The 16,147-nt window shown below is 44.4% G+C and overlaps 1 protein-coding gene across 1 annotated transcript in view; it reads right to left on the bottom strand.

Annotated features, from left to right (window-relative positions):
• Positions 1–12,984, bottom strand: part of GRIN3A (glutamate ionotropic receptor NMDA type subunit 3A) — an 89,856-nt gene extending 76,872 nt beyond the window's left edge. The window contains exon 1 of the mRNA XM_075931378.1: positions 11,127–12,984. Within this exon, the coding sequence (XP_075787493.1) occupies positions 11,127–11,906 (780 nt within the window). The 5' untranslated portion in view covers positions 11,907–12,984. The remainder of the gene's footprint in view (positions 1–11,126) is intronic.
• Between the last annotated feature and the right edge of the window lie 3,163 nt (positions 12,985–16,147).

The following is a 16,147-nucleotide window of genomic DNA, read 5'->3' as shown; positions in this document are numbered from 1 at the left end:
TTACTTTAGAGAAAATGGTAAAGGATACTTAAAAATTAAACCTATGTTTGAAGACTATATCAAAACATTGCTACTATTATTTATTTGCACTAACATCTGTAAGCACAGGAAGTAATCTACTTAAAAAGGTTTACATTTTCAAAAATATTGATTTACTTTGGCAAACACATCAAAAACCAAACATCAAATATTTATTCTGGAGTGCTTAAATGGATTCACTTCAACTGTTCTGGTACCTGTTTATGTTTGCTTTCCATAAACATTTTGGCAATTGAGTTTTACAAAGACAGATGTCCAAAGAAAGCGAACGTCAAAATACAGTGTGCATGTGTTCAGAAAACCAAGCTTTTAATGAGTGTATTCCCATAGTCCTTGCATTCATCCAATCAGAGAACAGACTATATGATCAGACTTATTTGACCAGCCAAATAATCAACACATCTCAAATAGAGTCCAGTGTAAAACTCATTGATGTAAATGGAAAGCCTCCTGTGGTAGGCAGTGGGATATAGATTGGGGCGGTGGGGTATTCTTGCCGAGAACTGTTTATGGTCATTCCAAAAAAGCTAAATAGTTAAATTATTTCCAATGTTTTGCAAGCAGAAAAAGTAGCTACAAATACGGGGTAAGTTATTCATTGTGAATTCTTTGCTTGCTCTTAACATGCTGCCGGAAAGGATCATAAGAATAACACGATTTGGGCAACTCTGTCCATTTCTTTAACAATCCACATATCTTTTTTTGTGACTTTGCATTGCTCATGCCACATACTTTAATGTGCGCTTTGTTCTTCTGGTAAGAAAAATGTCATAAGTTGTAAAGCCCCCCCCCCCCCAATGACACCTCACTTTCAAAAAACTACAACTTCATGACTTATGCATTGTTGGTACTTTGCAAGAGGACATGACATTCTGTCTCACTTGTAGCCAAATCTAGCTTATTTTAGTACCTGAAAGCTTTTTTGAAAAGTTGACCTCAGTCATGGGCGCTAAGCCCTTTTGAAAATCTGGTCTTTGGTGATTATTATTCTATAAACATTACGGTAGCTCCTAGTGGCCTTTGAGAACTGTGATCCATTGTACCAGCCACTGTATAAACACAAAGATAAAGACTGTCCTACATTGGAGACTTTACAGTATGGACTGTAACAAGCTGGAATGAGTGTGGGTGACAAACAAAAGAAGGGGACGGAAGAATAACAAAATAAAATCCGCAGGAAACATAAGGTAGCGATTGTACAACTTCAGGGTTCCCAATGATTCCCAGGCTTGCTTTTAATGCCCTATAAATCTGTATTTGGGGAGTGAATCCTTTCCCATTAGCAGCTCATACTGAAAGATTTAATATTTGTACGATGAAAGATAACACGGAATAAAACGCAGTCTGGCGAGAATGTAATAAATATTGTGTGAAGGATTACATTCACTAAAGAGATCTTATGGGCATAATTGGATGAAAGCACAACACTAATGACTTTAGCAGGCGTGTAAGTACCCAATACCAAGCAAATAATTCATCCCGGTAAAAAGCGGTCCCAGAGATGATTGAATAAATGACAGTTTTGGCTCCGCTATGGTTGCTGCCCCTGCAAGGTCTTTAATCAGAGGATGCCAGAGACCATTGTAAAGCATGAAAGGCTCTTTGTTGGACTAGTATACCGCTACGTTTCATATCAGAGCACTGAATGAACTGGATATTTAAGAGGAGGGTTTTTTCCCCCCTCTCGTAAATCTCTGTGGAACTAATATAAAGGCTGCATTTTGATTTTTAAGTATGTAAATGGCTTAAGTTTTAAGAACTAAGGAGACGGCTGAAATGATCGTATTTAAATGCTGGCCTTTTCGCCGCGAATAGATTTGGAAGCCAGCTGTGGTTATTTGGCATGTATTACTCAGCCAGCAATGGCCTTCATCTCGCCTTCGTTATTAAGACAAATGATGGAAATTGATATACTCTATGACCATGGAGTCCAACCAGTTCTGAAGCGGTAGTCACTATTGTGGCTGCTGCTATAGTGAATTAGCCATATTATTCTGAAAATGTAAATAATATAGTGGCTATTGCTATAGCCAACTAGCCACACTCAACCCACCAAATAGCCATATGTGGCTAGTGTAGTGGACACGTTAGGTAGGCCTTCCTAGGTCAATATCCCTTGCCCCCGCTAGTGCTGCTAGCACCAGAAGCTTTAAATAAAAGTGCTAGAAAGCTGAAATAGGCCACTTTGTTATGTCCGTGGGAGTTTTGCCTGAGTAAGGACTGCATGTTCCATTCCTCCATATGGTGGGAAGATAACTCAGAACAGCTTCTGAATGTTTATCTGCACTGGTGATGACATCATTAGTTTCACAAAATAGGAGGAAATGCATCTTGGGACCGTAGCCTAACTATCCTTTATGGCACCAGCTTCCCACTGACATTAGTGGGAATTGCACGCGTGGACTGAGGGCAAGTTTTTTTCCTTAACAATCGCAGCCATATAATGCATGTCATGTGTGAGTTGTCCAATAGCGTGGAAAATAGAGTTTAGTTTAAAAACTTTCCCAGAGCAAAGCAGATTATTTCCCTCTCACGGAACAATAAATTGCAGGGTATGCTTGCTTGTCAGCTATACCACTGTACAATGGCACTCTCAGTTTTAAGAGTCTGGCATTACATTTCATGGGTTTTTTTGTGTGTGTAGAATTAATTATTTTTGCTGCCCTTTAGACGGTCAATGGGGTATATTAGTTCACTCGTAAGATCTTCATTTTAATGTCATCATCACTATTGTAAGCCATTTAAAATAAAGAAATTGAAACACAAAGCTGTGTTTCCCTTGATTTCCCTTCCAATATCATAGTACAAATTAACTTCTCAGTATGAACGGAAAAAGAAAAAGATAAATGGTATCTAAGATAACTGAAACGTACTCTCTACAGAGGGTGACACACAGCTGACAAAGTAAAGGTTTATATTTATCTTTCCTATTATAATGAAGCTTCTCTACTCAATATAGCAAAGTTAAACACTGGGTTTCCTATGGTGAACTTGTCAATTAATAACTCTTAGCAAACTTTACAAGCTCAGAAGAAATGATCAAATAATTTATACTTTGATGTAAAATCCCCATTGGAAAATCAGCAAACATTTAACTGAGCCAAGATAATACTGATTTTTCCAAATCAGATGAAAAATACGCTGTTAAAATGGAGGCGATGCAATTATTTTAAATAGCACGTCTAAAAAAGTCTGCATGCAAAAGATAGCTGGTCCCTCGGGCCATTAATTGCTGCATCCTATAGTGTTATCTTCATATTATAAATGAGATTCCACTTTTAAATCAAAATACTTGTTTACCCTTGAACATCTATTTTGCTTTTGAGTTGGTATTAAGATACAAAGCCATGGGCGATGATGATGTCTTTTTCTTCCTTAAATGAGTCAAGACTAGCAGAGTCAGCCTTTAGGGAAATGTGAAACATTTAAAATATGCTTGTGCAGCATATTCATACCCTGTATAATGCATCCCAAATATTTGTCTAGCTGTACAAGCAGCTTTGGAGACTCTCTCATCACAGATGAAAGCGGGTAAGAGAAACAGCAATAAAAATGCACTGGTGAGAAACGGGAAGTGATGCCCACTTCCGAATGTCCCGACAGTTGATTTATCTCCTCTAATAATGTTCAGAGGCTCACAGTAATTTCCCTGGTTACAACTCACTAGCTGTGTCTGATGGTGCACCCGTGTGTTCCCCCCCAATTCTCCATCTGCTGACTGCAGCCATTCCAATTCAGGTGACTGAAACCTTTGAGATAAAAGTTAATTAGCTAGCAGGCTGCAGATCAAATCTTTCCCACGCAATGCCAAATGGAAGCCTTCCAGGAGGCTGCTGGAAACAGTCTCCACTCACCATCTCCCTCAATGCTTCACAGCTGGTAATTCATTTCAAGGGAGAGTCAATGAAGCAAAGATAAGGGAACAAATCAAAAAGTTCATCATCTTTCAACCTGTTGGAACATGCATGTGCACATTTTGCACAAGCGTGTGCATTCAGTAATATACTGTGCACATCTATAATCAGAGGAATAGACTCCAAGGCCAATGTGATCATTTAGTTTGACCTCTTGCATAATGCAGGCTGTAGAAACTTCCCCATAAGAGTTTCTGAAGCAGATCTTTTAGAAAAACACGCAGTTTTGATTTAAGAATTGTATCTACTGTGGCCTTTGCTAAGTTGTTCCAATGGTTAATTCTTCTCACTGTTAAAACTTTAGGCTTGATTTCCAGTCTGAACCTGCCTAGCTTCAACTTCCAGACATTGCATCATGCTGTACCTTTCTGTACTAGACTGAAGTGCCCGTTATCAAATATTTGTTCTCCATGTAGCTGCTTAAACTGTGATCAAGTCTCCCCTTGACCTTCACTTTGTGACGCTAAATAGATAGGCTCGAGGAGCTCATTTACTATAAGGCCTATTTTCTAATCTGTTAATTGCCTTTGCAGCTCATCTCTGAAAGTGCTCACATTTATCAACATCTTTCTTGGATTGTGTACACCAGAACTTGGTGACGTGTTCCAGCAGCAGTCAAACCGGGACCAAAATATGAGGTAAAATAACCATTTTACTCCTACTCACCATGAAATCATGGATCACATTAGCCCTTTTGGCCAATGTGCTACATTGAGAGCTCTTGTACCGTGGACTGTCACCATGAATCCCAAACTTTTTTCCAGAACTGAGCCCCTCCTGCCCCGTGTAAGCTTGACCAATGTTCTTTCTTACTATATTTAGCCACAATGAAATGCATATAAGAACTTAGGAACATAAGAATGATCATAATAGGTCAGACCAAAGGTCCATCTAGCCCAGTATCCTTTCTTCCAACAGTGGCCAATGCCAGATGCCTCCAGAAGGAATGAACAGAACAAGTTATCGTTAAGAGATACACCACAGTTACCCATTCCCAGCTTCTGATAAACACAGGCTAGGGACATCATTCCTACCCATCCTGGCTAATAGCCATTGATGGACCTATCCTCTAAGAATTTATCTAGCTCTTTCTTGAACCCTGTTAAAGTCCTGGCCTTCACAGTGTCCTCTGGCAAGGAGTTCCACAGGTTGTGCAGAAGCGCAGAAGTTCTGTGTGTGCAGAAGTATTTCATTTTGTTTGTTTTAAACCTGCTACCTATGATTGCATTTGGTGACCTCTAGTTCTTAAGTTATGGAAACAAATAAATAACTTTTCCTTATTATTCACTTTCTCCACACCAATCATGATTTTACAGACCTTTATCAGATCCTTCCCTTAGGCTCCTCTTTTCTAAGATGAAATGGTTTTGTTGAGCCCAGCTTGCCAAGAGATCCAGCTTGCTCTATATCAGTGGCCTCTCCCACAATTTGTGTGTCATCTGCAAACTTTATCAGTGATAATTTTATGTTTTCTTCCATGGCAGTGATACAAATGTTAAATAGCATAGGGAAAAAAATGAATCCCTGGGGGGCCTCACTAAATCTGCATGATGATTTTCCCCTACTTACAAGTTATGTTTTGAGACTTATCAGTTACCAGCACTTGATCCATGTAATATCTACCATGTTAATGTGATCTGTATTAGTGGGGTGGTAGCCAAGTCAGTCTCAGGATATTACAGAGAGGTGGGTGAAGCAATATTTTTATTGGGCTAACTTGTGTTGGTGAGAGAGACAAGCTTTTGAGGTTATACAAAGAGATCTGTGTAAACTTGAAAGCTTGTCTTGCTCACCAACAGATGTTGGTCCAACGAAACATGTTAATTTTATAATCACTGTAGTTGTTCAATCAGTGTTGAGCTCAAAGTCAAATGACTTAAAGAAACCTAACTGTATTACATCAATACCTGTATCAGGCAAACTTGTATCCCACCCAAAAAAAAGGGATATCAAGTTAGATGGACAGGTTCTATTTTCCATAAACCCGTGTTGCTGGGCATACATTGATAACCTCCTTTAATTCTTTATTAATCAAGTCTCATATCCACCTATCACAGGGTGGCTGGTCTCTATGGATAGGCTGAACCCAGAGCCTCTGGACTGGAGCAGGTGAACCCAATCCAAAAAAGAGGGTTGGGCTACAAAGAGAGGCCAAGGGGCAACATGGAGGAAAAGAATGGGACCCTGTGAGGAAGGACTAAGACTAGCTGAGTCAGCTGAGGCCAGAGTGGAGTCGGGCTAATTACTGTGGTGGGTCCATGGAGCAAGGAATTGTGAGGCTCAAGGAAGCAACCCCATTGTGGTGACTCTAAGAGGGGAACAGAGCTGGAGAAAGCAAGGAAGCTCTTGGGAGCTGGAGAGCCAAATATCTCTGGGATGGGTGGCCCTGCAGACTAGAGCCAGGGATTGACTTAAGACTGCTTTCTGTTTATTTAAGTGTTGTTATGAAAGAATAAACCTCCTTGATTGGGACTGAGCAAGGTAGTGCAGGCTTAGAGACGAGGTGCTGTGGTGTTCCCTGATGGCACCCACTCTGTTGTTTTGCCCAGGATTCATGTCAGACTGGCAGGTCTATAATTACCAGAGTCATCCCGTTGATCCCTTTACAATATTGGCACAACATTAACTTTCTTCCCAGTGTTCCAAGGCGTCTTTAAAATCAACACTTATAGTCCGGCATGCTTCTCAACTCTTTAAAAATACGTGGCTGCAAATGATCTGAACATGCTAACTCAACATCTGACTTTAGTAACTGCCATTTAATGAAGTCTTAGGATACTACTTGAATGCAAAGGATGGGGTCTCATCATCTACTCTTACTAGCTCAGCTGCTTTTATTCCCCACATTTAGAAGAGAAATATTTCTTAAACACTTCTGCCTCATCATCGATAATTCTGTCTTTTCCATCAAACAATTAACGTGCTAGCCACATATGCCTACAGGGAGAGGCAAACAGGAATCTGAGTTGACCCTTTTGGACAACCAATTTCCATATGCGCAATCATGAAAGGACCTTATACTTAAAGCTAGGCATATCAGTGACTTGTTCATTTGACAATAGAATGCAGTTTGGGGTGAATGAAACTATTAGTGAATTTGGGTCAAATTGAGTGACTTCTGTCAGCCAAATAAAATCTGGGAGGGGAAAAAATTCAAAAAAGGCAGTGTGTTTTGGCATTTTTTAAATGAAAAGTTTGTACTCTTCATTTTGAAATGTTTGTTTAGAAATTTAGTCACAGTGCTTGCTGATTCTGAGAAAAAGGGTTCTCTTCAATCTGGATGAACTGATATCCTCCTAGACCACATCCAGGAAATAATGTAATATTTTCCATTGATCCTCCAATTCTTCTACTAGTACAAAACCCGTTGACACAGCAAATATGGCGAGTCAAGCTGCCGCATGTCACAAACCAAGCTGAAATGTCAAATATACTCAGGGAGTCTAATAATCTGTAGGTCATGCTGGGAAGAGATGAGTTCCAGTCAGATGAGGTTGTAATAATATATAAAATTGCACTGGCAGCCAATGCATTAAACAAGGCAACCAATGAACTGAAAACGTAGTTTGGGAAACAGTATTTGTTTCTTCTGACACCAATATTGGTTTCCCAGCCTCTAAGCAAGGGCTGTCCAATCATCCCTGAAAACACGCTCTACAAACAAGGACACTTTCCCATTGCATGCCTCTTCCTTTATAGACACCAAGGTTACAGACAGACTGGCAATACCGTGGACGATAGATATTCTACCAGTCCAATAGCTGGCCATGCACACATCCCATTGGAAAATGTGCCCATTCTCAAAACAAGACTCAAACTCTTTCTGGCGAACACACACACAGTATTGAAGGGAAATGAGATGGGACTAATCCTGAGCTTATGAGGAGATTTTGGTTCTGAAACTGGTTAACACAGGACAGCAAATACAGCTTTTAATGTCACATTACATACACATTACTGCTTTTAATGGCAGACAGTTGTGTAACCAGCTTTCATCTAATGCAGGAAGGATACAAAACAATAGTCGTACTACCAGAATGACTGTTGTGCCTTTAGAGTTTGGATCCTGAAAGATTAACAATTCTGTCCAGACAGAGCCTGATTGTTGGTTACTTTAAGGCTCTGAACACTACCCTGGCAGTATAAAGAGACCTTAGCTTAAATGAGAATCAGGACCTTTCTTCCTAGTACTGTACATGTAGGAAAAACACAGAATAATGCAGCGGGAGTTGGAAGAAAGCAAGAATCAGCTGAATACCCCTTTGTATGGGAAGCTGGAAGATTTTAAGCCACCTTTTTAAAGACACTTCTCTCAGTCTCTTTCACTATCTCCAACTATGTGGGCTGGGGGGGAAATGAGATCATGAAAGCAAATGAAATACTGTAAACTTTGTATAGTACTGAGAGATCCTTTATCAACTGAAGAGCTGGGATTCATGGTGTAGTTTAAAAATAACAATCAAATATTGCTGCTTCACAAAAAATGACATTTCTGGAGATACCATGTACCCAATAAGCTCATGCCATTTGGCACTTGGTATTCTCTGACATGACAAAGTCCTTTCTTAGTCAGCTTGATTTTGCCTCTGATCTGCAAATTTAAATGTCACAATTCCATTTACTGCAGCAGCATCTGCTGTGTGCCCAAATTTGCCATTGTATCAGGGATTCTTCATTTCATCTAAAACAACTTTTATTTTCCTTTTTGAAGCCCAAAGCCACACTCAGCTGATTACCACTGTCCAGTGGTGCCCCCAAATGTCCCATGCCTTGAGACCCACTACTAGAGAAACTTGTTGCTACACAAAATCAGTGTATATGTGAAGCAACTGAACAACCAGAAAGGCATAAATTCTGCTTGTCCCACCCCTCCTGGTTTATCGGTCTCGGAGTGTTATCTCCATTCTGAACTGACCATGAAGACCTTTAGCTGCACTGCAAGGAATTATGAAGTTTCATTTTACTAATAAATCTTGGCCAAACAGAGCAGCTGATGCTTCATTTGAAGTTCACCATTAAAATACTATTTCATTCTGAAAATTCAGGGAATACTGCTACAAAAATATTCAGCTTCCCCACAGACTGTAATAGAGATTTCCATTTGGTCCCCAAGCCACTGACCCAGTTTTGTAGTGGGAAGAGTGATCCTGTTTTCTACCATATGTCTATGGCTCATCTCCCTGGAAAAGTTAGTGCATGGCAATCAAAAATCTTGGGGTTGGAAGGTAAACCATACTGTCTGGCTATGGCGACATTCCTTGGAAGGTTGCATAAAAGAATGCTAAGCACATCTCAGTTCCTTTGTGTCATTGGGTATGAACTTCTGCCTCCAAATTAAGGACCTGTCAAAAGTTCAGTATAATTTGCATTGGTGTGAAAATGAAGGAAATTCAGCAATTGTTGTAAACTGCTACATTTGTATTATGATTACTTGAGTTGATTATTATTTGGGGAGTGAACTTCACAAAGTAAACAGTTTTCCTTGATAATTACAATGTTTAGATTTGTCAGCATACATTAGTCATTAGATATTGTACAAAGAATAGCTGTGTGTGTGTGTGTGTGTGTGTGTGTGTGTGTATGAATGAGAGAGAGAGAGAGAGGATATGGGGGATACTTCTGTGTATGCAGTCTAAATGACTTTTTCTGATGCAGTGAATGGGGTACCACCTGTTAGATAAATTCCCCAGTATCACAGAGTGCTCTGGGCATAATAGACATGACCTCCACCTTTATAATTCTGAGGCCAGTGTTTGTGATTAACCAGTTCAATTCTGGAGCTGCTTCTCCCTTTTCACTCTGATCTACTTGTCTTTTTTTTTAACACTTTGCTCTCCTATATTGGCTGTTGGTGTAATAAGATTGACTTGAACGGCATCCCAACCCACTTTTGTTTCAGTTAAGGTCTGCTTCCTTAGAGTTCTGTTGTTATATGGGCATCCAGCTGTCAATTCCCTCCTTGTCTTGAGATGGAAAAGAGGGGGGTTTAGAACTTGTGTGCTGCATGTTGTCATTACATTTTATTGCTACTACCCCTCTGTAGTGACATTAGGAATCCAAATAGTGAAGCCTGCCAATGTGAGACATATAACAAACTAACTCTGGGGCCTCTTGCCTCTGTTTTAGAGGGGCACCTCTCCCCCCCTTTTTTGGAACAGAACAATATAAAATGTGCTTTGGGCATAAATTGAATGGAAATGGCATTCTGTTGCCTTGCCCGAAGGAAGGCTCTAGTGCCAGAAACCTCTTAGGCAACCATAGATGCATAGAATACTAAAAGTGGAAGGGACCTGAGAGATCATCAGGTCCGGTCTCCTACCCGCAGGGCAGGGCCAAGCACTCGCTGACAGATGCCTATCTAAACCACTCTTAAATATCTCCAGTGCGATGGAGATTCCGCAATCGCCCTAGACAATTTATTCCAGTGTTTAATCACCCTCACAGGTAGGAAGTTTTTCCTACTGTCCAAACTAAACCTCCTATGCTGCAACTGAAGGTCATTACTGCTTGCCCTTTCATCAGAGGCCAAGGAGAACAATTTTTCTTTCTCCTCTTTGTAGCACCCTTTTAGGTGCTTGAAAACTGCTGTCATCTTCCCCCTCTCCAGTCTTCCTTTTTCCAAACCTAATTCTTTCATCCTCCCCTCATAGGCCAGTTCTTTTAGACCTTCATCTAGGGGTGGCTGGTCCTTCACCTGTTCCATCTATACACAGCGGGGTGTGTGTGTGTGTGTGGGAGAGAGAGAGAGAGGAGGTCCACGCTACTGATGCATGTTCTGAAACGGGCAACTTTCGGCCCTCCCTTCCTAGCAACCCCCCCGCGGAAGCACACACGGCTGGGAATAGTCCTTTTAAAAAGTGAGCACCAGGGTGTTTCCAGGGCAGGCTGCGGGAGATACAATTTGCCTGGCTCCCTCCTCGCCAGCGCCGCTGTCCGTGGTGCTGAACCTGAGCGCCCGGGCGCTAGCTCTCTCCTGACGCCCCCCGGCTCGGCGATGCAGGGGGCGCCTCCCGCACCCCGCCGCCGGCTGGGACCGGGCGTTAGATGGTTTGGGTGGGGCAGGGCGAGATCCCCATCGCTGTGTCGATTCGCAAGGGACCCCCCCCCCGCCCCGCACACACACAGCCCCTTGCCACTCCCCTAGCCCCCCTTCCTCTCCCCTGCGCTCCGCACCTGGCTGTTTCTCGGGAACTCCCTGCGCACGATGCTGAGGACCGGGATGCTCAGAGCCGAGGAGATGAAGTCCAGCTCCAGCATCTCCCCGGGGCTCTGCGGGAAGGCCAGGACCGCGGAGACTCCCTGCACCACCACGGTGTGGCACAGGCTCTGCAGGAAGGAGAGCGGGTCGCTGCTCCAGGAGGCGCTGGGGGAAGAGAAAGGCAAGAGAGGTAGATCGCCCAGCCCCGCCTCCATGGCCATCACCACCTCCAGGGACAGGTTGTAGGGCAGCAGCCCGCTCACCCGGTTGAGGTTCTCCACCGCCAGGAGCAGCGCCTCCCTGGGCACCAGCGCCAGCTCCGGGGCTCCGCTCTCGTGGCCAGCAAGGTCCACGGGCCCCGGTTGCGCCTTGTTGCCCAGGCTGGTCCCGCTCCGCTGTCTCTGCAGCCCGGCGCCTTGCCAGCCGGGAGTCCTGGGAGTTTGGGCAGCTTCGTGCGCACTTTGGCCCCCTTTGCTCCCCCGTCGCCCTTCTTCCTTCTTTGCGGGCTCCGGTCCTGCTCCAAGCGGGGCGTCATCGCGCGCCCCCCAGCCCCCGCCCGGGCTGCCGCTGGTGGGGGCAGCCCAGGGCTGCAGGTGAGCCGCCCCGATCCGCACCGTGTGCCCGATCCGCTTGAGGACCTGGCAGGGCTGCGGGTGGGAGGAGGAGCCGGGCACCCGGGCTAGCACCAGGGCGCAGGGCGGCAGCAGCAGCAGACAGACCCTGCTCAGGAGCCACCACACGCCCAGTCTCCACATCACTGAAAGCCAGCGGCCGGGGAGCCAGGAGAAGCGACCAGCCCCCTCCCTCCTCCCTCCCCGCTCAGCCTCCTCCTCCTCCCAGCCCGGGCGCGCCTCTCACCGCCGGGCAGCCTCCGCGGGGGGCCAGGCAGGTGGATCCTCCTTCCCCGCGCGTGGGCGAGCCGCAGCGATCACTCCCACCCGCCTTCCCCCGGGGCTCGCAGGGCAGGCGGCTGGCCGGGGAGCCCCGTGCGCTGGGCACCGAGGGCAGCCCCGCCAGGCGGCCTGGGCATCGCTTTTGGGGGGCACCCCGGGGCGCCCAGCCTCGCCGCTGCGCTCGGGGAGGCGCCCGGCTGCAGCCTTTCCTTCAGCTCGTCTCTGCCCCCTTCCCCCGCTGCTCCCCTGGCCGGCGGCGGGGGACTTGCTCCGAGGCCGCCCAGTTGTGGCGCTGCTGGTGCCCGGAGATAGCTCCGCTCCGTCGCTTGGCTGCGCTCCACTCCCACCGAAAGGCTCTCGCCCAAAGCCAGCGGGCGGCCCCAGCGCCGGGGGAAGTCCTGGCCCGCAGCGCTGCCTGGGATCGGTAGCGCTCAGCTGCTGCCTGCAGTCCCTGGGCCCCGCAGAGTCCCGGCCACGTATGTCAGCCCGCAGGAGGCAAACAACAAGTGATTTGCAGCCCAGGGCTATTTACAGCTCCAGAAAGTCGACTAGCTCCATGGAGCATTTCCTGACCCACACAGCAGCTCCCTGCATGGATCCGGATCACACCCCCAGAGGAAGCGTCTACACAGGCACCGGGACTGGCACACGTCATCCTCCGCAGTGACATAGGAGAGCCATGGCTTACATTCGGGCCCGGCTGGTACTTCAGGGGCAAGCTGGGAAGGTTTCCAGCAGAGTTTCTTGGACGACAGAGCTAATGGTGCTGAGCGGCAAATAGCAGCTAGAGAGCTCCAGAGACCACGTCCTTCTGCTCCCAGACTTTTCTAACTTCCCCCAGCTGATCCGCGTGGCAAACAGGAAGAGTAAGGCACCCGCTTCTAGCCCTGGCTTAGAGCATGATCTGCAGACTTTCCTTACGAAACTCCATAGTATTGTTCCCAGCGGGTAAGGCCCCTGAATTCGTACAGGACCAGACTTCTCCCCTCTGCACCGCTCACTTCTGGGAATCCAGTATTGCTCTAGATGTCAGTTTCATTCAGCTGCTGCTTCAAATCTAATGAGGCTTTCAACACGTGGGACGGGCAATCCTTGGTCACCCAGCCATCAGCCCTTGTTAGAAATGCTGGCAGAAGAAAACTGTTCTGAACAGAGAAAATACAATTCAAAGGGAGCGAGAAAAAATGGGAGGAAAAGGAGAGATGTGTGACGAGTGTGTGGCTGTCACCATTCATAATGTACAACTGCCTCTCATTAATTCACATGTAGTAAGAGTACCCCAGCCTTTGGGGGTGGGGAGGGGTGTTGTAGGTCAGGACTTACGTGCATTAGCAAAGATATAAGGAAAAATGTTCCAGCACCTAGTTGAATGAGATCTAACTCCTACCAATGACAAGGTCCCTCACCAAAGGCTCTTAAGTAAAGTAAGTTGTCATGGGATAAGAGGGAAAGTCCTTTCATGGATTGATAATTGGTTAAAAGACAGGAAACAAAGGGTAGGAAAAAACAGTCAGTTAGCAGAATGAAGAGAGATAACTAGTGGTCCCTAAGGGTCCTGACTGGGACCAATCCTGTTCAACCTATTTATAAATGATCTGGAATAAGGGGTAAACAGCGAGGTGGCAAAATTTGCAGATTATACTAAACTGCTCAAGATAGTTAAGACCAAAGCAGATTGTGAAGAGTTTCAAAAGGATCTCAGAAAACTAAGTGATTGGGCAACACAATGGCAGATGAAATTTAATGTTGATAAATGTAAAGTAATGTACATTGGAAAAAGTAATCCCAACTATACATACCAAATGATGGGGAGTAATTTAGCTACAACTACTCAAGCGAGAGATCTTGGAGTCATTGTGGATAGTTCTCTGAAAACATCCACTCAATGTGCAGCTGCAGTCAAAAAAGCAAACAGAATGTTAGGAGTCATTGAAAAAGGGATAGTGAATAAGATAGAGAATATCTTATTGCCTCTATAGAAATCCATGGTACACCCACATCTTGAAGACTGCGTACAGATGCAGTCGCCTCATCTCAAAAAGATATATTGGCATTGGAAAAGGTTCAGAAAAGGGCAACAAAAATGATTAGGGGTTTGGAACAGGTCCCATATGAAGAGAGATTAAAAAGACTTGGACTTTTCATCTTAGAAAAGAGGAGACTAAGGAGGGATATGATAGAGGTCTATAAAATCATGATTGGTATGGAAAACGTGAATAAAGGAAAGTTATTTACTTGTTCTCATAACAGAAGAACTAGGGGTCACCAAATGAAATTAATGGGTAGCAGATTTAAAACAAACAAAAGGAACTTTTTCTTCTCACAGCACAGTCAACCTGTGGAACTCCTTGCCAGAGGATGTTTTGAAGACCAGGGTTCAAAAAAGAACTAGATACATTCATGGAGGAAAGGTCCATCAATGGCGATTAGCCAGGATGGGTTGGAATGGTGTCCCTCGCCTCTGTTTGTCAGAGGTTAGAAATGGATGACAGGAGATGGATCATGTGATGATTACCTGTTTTGTTCACTCCTTCTGGGGCATCTGGCATTGGCTACTGTAGAAAGACAGGATACTGGGCTAGATAGACCCTTGATCTGACCCAGTATGGCCATTCTTATATTCTTATGTTATGTTCAATGTGCTCATTTCACTCTTTCTTTTCTTCTTTTTCATCCATGCTTCACATACTTTTCAAAATCATTTCCATTTATTTCCCGCTCTTCCTCTTCCCCAGCTTATGTAGCCCTTGTTTTTTTTCTTTCTCCATTTTTTTCCTTTGAGGAAGGCATCTCATTTGATCGCGTATCTTTGAAGGTTCCTGGCTTCTTTGGTAGGGAGAGATGTTTTGAACCAGTCCAGCCTGTGAAAAGTGGACTGTTTCATGTTAATTATATATAAATTAGAAAAGAAAGGGAACTCTAGTAAGGGAACTATAGAGACCTTTTATTAACAATCCCGGGAGCAATTTTTAACGGTTATATTAGATGAACTTTCCATTGCACTTATGGACGCTAGTAAAGTGTATCTTTAGATTAGTTAATATGGAACAATGAAGCCCCTAGTAAGTTAAAAGGGTGGGGACAGAGGATGGGTTCTAAAAGAACAAAAAATGAAAAAATGTAATACATGATTTGTGGCCTAAACAACATACGTTATTTTGTGGGGTGCTATGAATGTTTTATTGCTAGTTGTTTGGAAAGAGAGACATAACACAGCCAACCCAAAGATGACCACAACAGCTTTATAGTACACCCCACCCTAGCACATATCAGCTAGTTTTGATGTACATCAAGGTTCCTTTAATGCACTTTACACTTCCAGAACGAAGCAAAGAGGGTGTCAATTTATGCCCACTCTAAGGACTCTTTATGTTGCCTGAACATTGTAAAGGAGCCTTAAATGAGAATCAGACCCCTATTATGTCTATACGTGGACACACATAGTCATAGCCTGCCATCCTTATACTACTCTGTTTCAGCGAGGAAGGTACCAAGTGTTAACACATCCAGACGAGGGAGGGAAGGAGAAGGCTGGCTCTGTCTCGCTGTTCCCCATGAGCCTGTGAAAGTCCCTCTGTGGGTGCTCTTTGGAGATTGAGTTTGGAGGTGCTGAGCTGGTGGGATGCTCTTTTCATTGTATCTTCTCCCATCAGCTCTAAGGGGACATTGGCTGTGAATTAATGCTGACCTTGCTTTGGCTCGCAGTAGAGGTTCTCTAGGTCCTGTCTTGCACAAGCAAGATCTAAATCTGGCCCACACAGTAGCATCTTGCTCAGTTTCTCCACTCCACATGCAAAACTCTGCATAGGGTCGCAGCTAGCCCTTGGTCCTTGTTTTGACAAAATTCCCATGGATTTCACTAGGGGGAAAAATGGTCTTTACGTAAAGAGAACAGCATTGAGTCCACAGAAGGAAAAGATTTATTTTGTTATACATAGTCTAGTAGTCCATCTCTACCAATGCTATAACATTTTTCTGGATTTAAATAACCCCGGCATTATAGCATTGTGGACCAGTTTTAGTGGCCAGTTTTTTGAAGTGCTTCCTTTGACTTTCGTGGAGTCACTCTGGTTTTACAGCAGAATTTGGCCATATACATTTGC

The sequence above is a fragment of the Pelodiscus sinensis genome, chromosome 6 (genome assembly GCF_049634645.1).
Source record: "Pelodiscus sinensis isolate JC-2024 chromosome 6, ASM4963464v1, whole genome shotgun sequence".
Lineage (NCBI taxonomy): Eukaryota > Metazoa > Chordata > Testudines > Trionychidae > Pelodiscus > Pelodiscus sinensis.
Note: the sequence above shows the minus strand (reverse complement) of the source record. Positions and strands in the feature narration are given on the sequence as shown.